Source organism: Mobula birostris, chromosome 5, assembly GCF_030028105.1.
Source record: "Mobula birostris isolate sMobBir1 chromosome 5, sMobBir1.hap1, whole genome shotgun sequence".
Lineage (NCBI taxonomy): Eukaryota > Metazoa > Chordata > Chondrichthyes > Myliobatiformes > Myliobatidae > Mobula > Mobula birostris.
Window position 1 is genome coordinate 181,364,329 of NC_092374.1, and position 11,111 is coordinate 181,375,439.

Genomic DNA, 11,111 nt, shown 5'->3' on the forward strand with positions numbered 1-11,111 from the left:
TTTCAGAAAATTATTCAGCAACCCAAATATCCTTCATGCGTCAGCCGACTCCACGATAGAGCTAACAAAATCCAATGCTGCTTGGGAATCCAAAAACACATGAGGTGTAGAATTTTTAGGAAATAATTTTAGTCTTGCTGGCTAGCGAAGCAATGGAAAAAGTCCCTTTTCATAAGCAGTTTTCATCACTGGGGCAAATTTGATCCGCTGTTCCATAATTTCCCGTGGATAATCTTCGTAAAAACGGATCTTGGAACCATTAAGTTTTAAAACCCTTCTTGCACATTTTATAATTTGGTTTTTAACTTTAAAGCGAAGAAAATTGACCAGAATAGGGCGAGGTTTACTTAAGGTCTGAGAATTCGATATGAAAATTCTATGAGCTCTTTCAATATCGGGAGGTTGAGGTAGAATATCCGGAAACAAAGATTGAAACAAATTAGCAAAATAGTCCAATAAATTCCCAGTTTCAGAACCTTCATCAAAACCGATAATTCTTATAGTATTTCAACGAGATTTCGCCTCTAAATCGACAATTTTACGTTGAGCCTGTTCCAAGCAGGTTGAAATATCCACAATCTGACATTTCGATTCTTTAAACTCAGTATTCAAGGAAATAATATTTCCCTCAATAGTCTGAAAACTCTGTCGGAACAACTTCAACTCAGAAGTGTTATTGTCTATTTTGTTGTCGAGAGCCATCAACGCACGCTCCAAACGCTCAGCCCAGACAGGCATGTCTTCCGATTTTTCTTTCAAAGTTTTTCCCTTTCCATTGCTGGGTTCAAAAGGCAACTTTCCACTTCTTAAAGGATATGACATGATGACAACTATTTCCCTCTAAGATCCGAGAAATAAAAGTTAAAAATTCAAGGTTTAAACTGGGGAAAAGGAGGAATTAAAGGCAGCCACAAAATTTATGTATTACTCCATCGAGCCGCAGGCTGCAGTTGCTCACTCAACCTATTTTCATAAGGCATGCTCCCCAATCCAGGCAACATTCTTGTAAATCTCCCCTGAACCTTTTGTATAGTTTCCACATTCAAAGAAACAATGTTCTTTGTTAACTATCTGGAATTTATAAGGGTTTATTTTATTTGTTATAGACAGAAATGGAAATGCAAGCATTGAGGTAAGACAGCAAGTATGTTATCATCTAAATGTCTGCAATTGTCTAGAACTCTGTTATTTTTAGGCTAGTTTAATACGTATTTATAAAAATGAGATGTAAATCTGGTCTCGGGCAGAGAGTGGGTTTGGGGGCTCAGTATCATTGAAAATGTACCAAATGTTTGATAATTTAAAATAATTCTAAAATCTGTTGTTCCATAGAATTGTTACAATGCAAAAGGAGGCCATTTGGCCCATTAGGTTTATGCCAGGTTTATTACAGAAATCCCATCAGTTTCATTCCACTTCTTTCTGTACCCTATCCCCCACTGACTTGGAAATTACTTTTTTCTCATTTGTCTGAATAACTGACTTCTATAGGCTTTGATTGATATAGTTTTAACCACAGCTACAATCAGTGAGTTCCAGATTATAGTCATGAACATCTGGAGGGGTAAGGGGAGTAAACTCTTAGAGCAGGGTTCAGAATCAGAATCAGGTTTATTATCACCAGCATGTGTCGTGAAATTTGTTAACTTAGCAGCAGCAGTTCAAAGCAATACATAATATAGAAGAAAAAATAAAATAATAAATAAATCAATTACCATATATGTATATTGAAAATCGTGCAAAAAAACAGAAATAATATATATTTTAAAAAGTGAGCTAGTGTTCACGGGTATAATGTCCATTTAGGAATCAGATGGCAGAGGGGAAGAAGCTGTTCCTGAATCGCTGAGTGTGTTCCTTTAGGCTTCTGTACCTCCTACTTGATGGTAACAGTGAGAAAAGGGCATCCCCTGGGTGCTGGAGGTCCTCAATAATGGACGCTGCCTTTCTGAGACACCACTCCTTGAAGATGTCCTGGGTACTTTGTAGGCTAGTATCCAAGATGGAGCTGACCGAATTTATAACCTTCTGCAGCTTCTTTCGGTCCTGTGCAGTAGCTCCACCCCGCCTCCATACCAGATAGTGATGCAGCCTGTCAGAATGCTCACCACGGTACATCTGTAGAAATATTTGAGTGTATTTGTTGACATAACAAATCTCTACAAACTCCTAATGAAGTATAGTCACTGTCTTGCCTTTTTTGTAACTGCATTGATATGTTGGGACCAGGTTAGATCCTCAGAGAGCTTGACACCCAGAAACTTGAAACTCTGCTCTTTCTCCACTTCTGATCCCTCTATTTGGATTGGTGTGCGTTCCTTCATCTTACCCTTCCTGAAGCCCATTCCCCTGTGACCATTCCCCTCAGCAACAAGTGTGCCCCTTTGGATGCTGCCGAGTGGAGGGTGGATGGCTTACCAGGGTGCAGCTGCAGCAGCCAGGCCCATGGCACTGTGTCCGGCTCCGATGCTCTGCCAGGAAGGATGCAGTCATGTCATCGGAGACTCGACAGTTACAGGGGTGGCCAGGAGATTCTGTGGCCACAAAAGACGCACCAGAATGGTGTGTTACCTCCCAGGTGCTAGAGTGCAGGATGTTTGAAAGCAGCTGCAGAGGATTTTCAAGAGAGAGAGTGAGCAGCCGGACATTGTGATGCATAAATGGCACCAATGACATGGGTAGAAAGGGGGAAGAGGTCCAGTGAAGTGAGTGTAGGGAGTGAGGGAAGAGGCTGAAACTCAGGACCTCCAAGGTAGTAATACTTGGAGTACTCCTGGCATTTGCTTGTCAGAGCAGTAATAGGATGATTGTACTGATGACTGAGTAGCTGAGGACATGGGATTTCAGACTTCTGGATCATTAGGATCTTTTCTGGGGAAGGTAGGACCTGTACGAAAATGGCAGATTACACATGAACTCGAGTGGGAACAAAATACTTTGGGCAGGTTTGCTAAGGCTGCTAGTGATAAACTAATTTGGCAGGGGATGGGAACTGAAGTGATTGGGCTCAGGATGGGGCAGTTGGTATACAAGTCGAAACATTGTGTAGTGAGTCTGTGAGGAAGAGCGGGTGGATAATAGGGCAAAATTGCAATCAATTGGATGAGATGAAGTGCAACAAGGTGGCAAAATTGTTAAGTGTGATGAATGCAGGACTGAAGGTGTTATATTTGAATGCACGCCATATACAGAATAAGGTAGATAATTTTGTAATGCAGGTAGAGATTGGCAGGTATGATATTGTAGGTACATTGTAGACATTGTAGGTCGTGACTGAAAGAACATCATAGTTGCGAGCCTAACATCTATATAGTGTTGAAAGAACAGGCTGGTAGGCAGAGGGTGGCTGTGTTGGTTAAAAAAAATGAAATCACATCCTGAGAAAGTGGTGACACAGGACTGGAAGATGTCGAATCCTTGTGGGTCGAGTTAAGAAACTGTAGGGTTAAAAAGAAACTGATGAGAGTCAGATACAGGCCTCTGAACAGTAGCCAGGATGTAGAAGAGAATTACAATGGAAGATGGTAAAAGCATGTCAAAAGGGCAATATTATGTAGGTCATGGGAATTTTAATGTGCAGATAGATTAGGAGAATGAGGTTGGTGCTGTTATCCCAAGAGGGGGAGTTTGTGGAATGCCTGTGAGATGGCTTTTTAGAGCAGCTTGTGATTAAACCCACTGGAGGATCAGCTGTTGTCAATTGGATGTTGTGTAATGAACCACATTTGATTAGGGAACTTAATGTAAAGAAGCCTTTGGGAGGCAGTGATCTTAATATGATAGAATTCATCTTGCAGTTCAAGAGGGAGAAGCTAAAGTCAGTTGTCTACATGGACTTTAGTAAGACCTCTGACAAGGTCCCACATGGGAGGTTAGTTCAGAAGGTTCAGACACTAGGTATCCATGGAGAGGTTGTAAACTGGATTCAAAATTGGTTGTGTTGGAGAAGACAGAGAGTGGTAGTGGATGACTAGACAACGGGGTGACCCACTGGGGCACCCTTTGAGAGAAGGGTATTGCAGTCTGATGTGACCAGAATGAACATTAAATTTTTCTGAATGCTATTGGTATCACTTTGGTTTGGAAATTGAAGAAGAAACCCCCAGTTTATTAAAGAAGTACAATGCATAGCAAGGCAAATATAGCTCCTACTCATTTAACAAAGGAAACTTCTGATGACATCATTTCTGGTTGATCTTCCACCCTTGTGCCTCTCGTTGTCATTCCGGATACGTGCAGTCCTTTCATCCCCTGTCTCTTCATCTCTTCTGCTGTTTATTCTTTGTCTCTGATCTTGGAGACATGCATTTCTCTGCTCCTTTGTCTCTTCCTCGGTCCTCCTCCTGTTCCTGTTCTTGTCATTCTGGAGACGTGCAGCCCTTTCATCCCCCGTCTCTTCATCTCTTCTGCCTCATCCAATGCTTGTTCTGTCCCTCTCCTTGCTGCTTCCTGACGGCGTTTGGCGTCATCTCTTGACCATGATATCCCCCTTCTCTTTCCACGCGGCATATCGAGGCTGACCATATTTTTTTTTACCCTAATGTTGGATAGAAGATAGGAAGCAGTAACACCAAAGGATGCTGATTATTCTTGATGATGTGGTTGGCGCTCTCCTAAATGGACGTGATATAGTCACCGCTGTCCTTTGACTGCAGCAAAGGGTTTGATGGGTGTCTCGAAGTACGTCATTACAATAAGATTTAATTATCTCTTATTGATGGGTCTCAGTTTGATCCATCCCAATCCTGCACATGCTGATGGTGATTAGCAGAATGTGACTGCTCGAATTAGAGCTGCCCTGCCCTTTTGCTCTGGTTGGTGTCGCTGCTGTGAGCACCGTGAGTCGCTTCTGAGGCTGGCCTTGTGCATGCGTCATGGTGTCACATTGCGGTTTCCATCTTGACGGACATCGGCTCTCGGGTGAAAGCGGGCTGTAGATTTTGGCGAGTGAGCAATTTTATACGAATATATAACCCTGAACTTTGACTGCATTCTGTAAGTTAGCATATTTTAAGTCGATTTAGCCAAAAATAGTGCCGCTGTAGTGCACCGTTTGCGCTAATTGGAGATCACAAACAGACAAACAGAGCATGGGAGTTTTAGTAGTATATAGATTGCTTCCCAGACTGGAGGCCTGTGACTAGTGGTGTGCCTCAGGGATCTGTGCTGGGACTATTGTTGTTTGTTGTCTATATCAATGATCTAGATGATAATGTGGTAAATTGGATCAGCAAGTTTGCTGATGACACTAAGATGGGAGGCGTTGTGGACAGTGAGGAAGGCTTTCAAAGCTTGCAGAAGGATCTGGACCAACTGGAAAAATAGGCCAGAAAATGGCAGATGGAATTTAATGCAGACAAGTGTGAGGTGTTGCATTTTGGAACGACAAATCAAGGTAGGACATACACAGTAAATGGTAGGGTACTGAGGAGTGCGGAGGAACAAAGGGAACTGGGAGTTCAGATACATAATTCCCTGAATGTGGCGTCACAGGTAGACAGGGTTGTAAAGAAGGCTTTTGGCATCCTGGCATTCATAAATCAAAGTATTGAGTATAGGCGTTGGTATGTTATGGTGAGGTTGTTTCAAACATTGGTGATGCCAAATTTGGAGTATTGTGTGCAGTTCTGGTCACCTAACGTAGGAAGGACATCAGTAAGATTGAAAGAGTGCAGAGAAGATTTTTCAGGTTTCCCCCGCCATCCAAAGGTAGAGTGTTCCTATGAAACGGTTCGTAAGCCGGGATGTCGTAAAACGAAGAAGCAATTACCATTTATTTATATGGGAAAATTTTGTGAGCGTTCGCAGACCCAAAAATAACCTACCAAGTCATGCCAAATAACACATAAAACCTAAAGTAACAGTAACATATAGAAAAAGCAGGAATGATATGATAAATACACAGCCTATATAAAGTAGAAATACTTTTCCACAATCATTGACGGCACTGTTCTCCGTAGCGAAGATCTCACGCAAGCGCTGTTGGCAAAAACACTCTTTCCAGTAACCTTTCAGCTATGAAGCTGCCAAATCACACCAAATAACACAAAAATACACAGCCGATGTAAAGTAGAAATAATGTATGTACAGTGTCGTATCACTTACTGGAATCGGGAAGACAGCGCTGAGCACACTAACGATGGTGTGTTAGACTGAGTCGCAGGTTGGGTTGGTGCAGTGGCCCCCATCCTCCGGGCCACCGACCAATACTGATCCGTGAAGCATGCAGGGGTACAGTGGTAGCTGGGAGGCACCCAGCACATCTTTAAGAAAAAAGCCAAAATAAACATGCTAATTAATTAGGTGCTGCCCGGCACGTAAGTGTTGGCCCAGATCAGAGGCGACATAATCGGCAATCCCCTCTGATCTGGGCTGACATTTACGTGCTGGGCGGCACCTAATTAATTGGCATGTTTATTTTGGCTTTTTTCTTAAAGATGTGCTGTATGCCTCCTGGCTACTGCTGCATTCTCCGCGAAGCGGTATCTGTCCACGGCCTGGGGGTTGGGGTGGTGGGACACTGGGGTGTCATCTCATCGTCATCTGCTTCCATGAGGGTAGGCAGGTCATCTTCTCCTATGACTGCCCGCCTCACTGTCGAAGGTCGAGGTTCGTCGTCTGCTTTGGCTGATGTGGAAGGCTTGCTTGACTGCTTAGCCTCATGCATTTTTCTATCATACAGTTCTTTGTAAGGACTCAAACCATCTTGCAAATATGCCCTAAAGCTACATACCTTTTCAAAATTAAAGTCGTACTTTATCATTGCAGTGAAAATCTCATGTTCAGTTCCTGGACGACTTCACTTCCGCTACTGAATTCGGTTTCGATTGTTATCCTTTCCTCTTCCAATTGCATCAGCTCTTCATCTATCAGTTCTTGGTCATGGGATGCCAAAACCTCTTCAACATCATCTTTGTCAACTTCCACAAGCCAAACTCACTTTGTCCTTACTTCGTTCACCACGATCGAAACGCTTAATTATGTCTAGTTGTGCACTAAGTGTAACACCCTTACAAGCTCTTTTAGGCTTTTCCGATACTTTAGAACCCATCTTCCTAATGGCTGCTCATAGCAATGTGCTTAAGCAATGGCGGCGAGAATTGCTGTTCCAAATCCGGGGGCGCGCGCTGCCTTTTATCGCGTGCTGCTTTTTCAAGCGCGCTGCCTTTCTTTGTAACAGTGAAAACACCTTCTGTTAGCGAAAACAGGGAACTAATGTAGGTCTTTCGTAACAGTGAGGTTTCGTAAAGCGAACTTTCGAAAAGCAGGGGACACCTGTAATAGGATGTTGCCGGGTCTTCAGGAGTTGAGTTACAGGGAAAGATTGAACAGGTTCGGACTTTATTCCTTGGAGTGTAGAAGAATGAAGGGAGATTTGATAGAGGTTTACAAAATTATGAGGGGTATAGACAGAGTAAACGTGAATAGGCTCTTTCCACTTAGATTAGGAGAGATAAATACGAGAGGACATGGCTTTAGGGTGAAAGGGGGAACATTAGGGGGAACTTCTTCACTCAGAGGGTGGTGGGAGTGTGGAACGAGCTGCCATCTGATGTGGTAAATGTGGGCTCACTCTTCAGTTTTAAGAATAAATAGGAGAGGTCTGGAGGGTAATGGACCGGGTGCAGGTTAATGGGACTAGCGGAATAAAGTTTTGGCACAGACTAGAAGAGCCGAATGGCCTGTTTTCTGTGCTGTAAAAAACAGAAGTAGTGTTCTATGATTCTATGTAACAATATTACAGTGGAGGAAAGGGAATTAAAGGAATGATAGAAGAACTAGCCAAGATTGATTGGAAGCAGACTCTAGCAGGGATTATGGCAGAACAGCAATTGCCTGAGTTTGTGGGTACTTATTGGAAGGTGCAGGATAGCTACATCCCAAAGATGAAGAGGCATTATAAAGGGAGGGTGAGGCAATTGTGGCTGACAGGGAAGTCAAAGACAGCGTAAAAGCAAAACAGGGCATATAGTACAGCAAAAATTAGTGTGAAGTAAGAAGATTGGGATGTTCTTAAAAACCAACAGAAGGCAACTAAAATGCCTTATAAAAAGACCAAAACATCGGCAGTGTATTCATTTCTGGAATGGTGCCTGACTTGCTGAGTTCCTCTAGCATTTTGTGTGCAATGATTTGTATATCCATCATCTGCAGAATTTCTTGGGTTTCTGGCGTGTTTACTTAGAGAACAGATGAAATAACAAAGTAAGGTAGCCAATCATATAAAAGGATATCAAAAGTTTTTATCAGATATATAAAGAGTAAAAGAGGGGCGAGAGTGGATTTTGGACTGCTGGAAAATGATGCTAGGAAGGTAGTGATGGGGGACAAAGAAATGGCAGATAAACTTACTAAGTATTTTGCATCAGTCTTCACTGGGGAAGACACTAGCAGTATGCCAGAAATTCATGAGGAAGACATGAATATCATTGCTGTTACAGAAGTGCTTGAGAAGATGAAAGATCTGAAGGTAGATAAGTCGTCTGGACCAGATGAACTACACCCAGGGTTCTGAAAGAGGTAGCTGAAGAGATTGTGGTGGCATTACTAATGATCTTGCAAGATTCTGGAATGGTTTTTGAGGGCTGGAAAATTGCAAATGTCACTCCACACTTTAAGAAGGGAGAGAGGCAGAGCTGTTGAAGTCCACTGTTAAAGTTGTGGTTTTGAAGTACCTGAAGTCATAGTCCATCAAATAGCCAGAATCAATATAATATCTCTGCCTTTGCTCTCTATGCTATTAACTATGAAACTTGGATTTCGTACCCGTTGTGAATTGCTGTCTGAACATGCTCTGACATTTTCACATACAAAATCCTTGGGCATGTATACTGTATAGCTAGTCTGCTGAAGACCTTTGGACAGTACTGCAGTAATTTTATGTGGTGCACTGTACTCCTGCTGCTGCAGAAAAAAAACAATTTTCATGACGTGTGAGTGATGATAAACCTGATTCTGATGTGGGTCTCTATTGCAGGTTGAGAGTGGGAAGTGGGCAGGGAGAGGGGAATCATGGTTGGGAAAAGGGGAACTGAGAGAGGAGGAAGTGGGAAGCAGCAAGAGACATTCTGTAATGATCAATAAACCAATTGTTTGTCATCAAATTAACTTGCCGCGTGTCTCTGGGCTGTGAGTGTCTGCACCCACGTCAACCCTTGCTCATGTTTCCTGCCCTTAAGTGAATTTCTACCCCAGCCAGTTATGAACCTTTAATTTCATGTGCCTTAATTTTGCTAACTAATGCATTATTTGAGAAAATGCTTGTAGACGATATCTGTTTTCCCTTCTTAAAATGCTTGTCTTTATTAGAATATTCCCCACAATGCATCTGGTATAAGGGTTGTTGTAATCTTCCCACTGTCTATTTCACCCATTTCTCTGTTCAGTGCTGTTTACTACTGCTGGCAATTGGAGAAAGTGTTTGATTTCTACATATAACCAATATGCTTTGTTCTTTTTAGGATAATGAAGACTTGTAAGATTTCAGTATTATTGACATAGAACTGGGTGCTACAGCCAATTCACTTCAGACTCTTTAAAATGGATATGATGGGTATCAAGCAACACACATAAAAGTTGCTGGTGAACTCAGCAGGCCAGGCAGCATCTCTAGGAAGAGGTACAGTCGACGTTTCAGGCCGAGACCCTTCGTCAGGACTAACTGAAGGAAGAGTTAGTAAGAGATTTGAAAGTGGGAGGGGGAGGGGGAGATCCAAAATGATAGGAGAAGACAGGAGGGTATCAATTTTGGTACTGAGTACCAGTGGAAAAACTTTGTCCATCAATAGAGCAAATACATACCTTCATTCCTATGGATTGGCACTGTTATTTGAAACATATTATAACAGCCCTCTGTATGATTTCAGTATTGTTTACTTTCAAAGCACTGTTAGGATACATTACTTGGTAGGTCTGATATAAGAAGCACCCTCACCAAACTAAGAGTTTCTGACCAGAGAATCAATCTTGAAATGGTGTGGCAGTTTTTCCACGTTGTGCTGGAGTTTGATGTGAACAGAAAATCAATGGAACAGTAATTGTAAGACTTGCACTTGACGACTGCCGTTTGGTAGACCTGAGGACTGAAGTCGATACAGAGTCTATAGATACCAGAATCTGGAGCAAAAGATGTAAACTGCCCGACAAACTCAGAGGAACAAGCAGAATCTGTGGAGGGAATGCAGCAGTCTAAATTTCAGATTAAGATCCTGCATCAGGGCTGAGAGTGTTGACCGAGAAATAGTTGCCATTTCAGAAGGCTTCTGCATGATAGTTGATGACAAATAATGGATGGAAAAGGTAACAGGGGAAGAGAGAAAACAGATGTATTGGTGGGGTGTAAATAACCTGAAATTAGAGAATTCCATACTTATACCATGATAAGTTACCCATGTGGAGTATGGAATGTTTTTATTGGATTACAGTACTGATTGGTGTTTTCTTGAGTCTCTGTTTTTTTAATTTACAGTATAGTTTTAGCTTTTATGACACCAGTGACCACTGGTGATGTCCTGCATACATTTCATTAAATTATTACTACCCGCTCAGTTTTTGTGCCATTTGTGTGATTTTTTTTCTTTTTTTACAGCGTGCTGGGCGTTTGATGTTTTCTGTAAACGGGCTCCATCATGTTTCTTTGTTTTTTTGGCTTTCTTTGGAAAGTATGCATACATGCTTTGATAATAAATATACTTTGAATTTTCTTGAATCTTTTGAATCTTATGATTTTACTTTCTGTCATTTGATGACACTTTCTGACCATACGCACTCTGATGATCCAGCTGGATAAGACTGCTGAAGAAATCAGAACAAAATATACCGCGAATGCTGACTCTAATGTAATATTCGCCAGGACTCTCGAATGCAATATGTCAGGTGGATGATATTAAAAAAGCATTGGGCAAGGTCCAGAGAATTCCTGAGGGAAAGAAGAAAACCAAATCGACATTCGTAGTCTCATGACAACTAAGAGAGAATGTGTTAGAAACAATGTCAGCATGACAAAGACTGTGAGGTCTAAAGAATAGATGTGTGTTAACTGAACAAATGAGAAAGGAAAAGGAGAACTGTGACAAATTACAGTCAGTAAAAACTCTGTAGAGTTGATCTGC

General features: G+C 41.9%; 1 protein-coding gene across 6 annotated transcripts in view; it reads left to right on the forward strand.

Moving 5' to 3' along the window:
• Positions 1 to 10,702, forward strand: part of LOC140198100 (CD48 antigen-like) — a 54,671-nt gene extending 43,969 nt beyond the window's left edge. For 3 of the 6 annotated variants that reach the window (XM_072259002.1, XM_072259005.1, XM_072259001.1), the window contains one exon: positions 10,589 to 10,702. In XM_072259002.1, the coding sequence (XP_072115103.1) occupies positions 10,589 to 10,680 (92 nt within the window). In that variant the 3' untranslated portion in view covers positions 10,681 to 10,702. Of the gene's footprint in view, positions 1 to 1,106; positions 1,133 to 9,461 lie in introns of all 6 variants that reach the window. The other 3 variants (XR_011886100.1, XM_072259003.1, XM_072259004.1) reach the window with 3 other exon arrangements.
• The last annotated feature ends 409 nt before the right edge of the window (positions 10,703 to 11,111 follow it).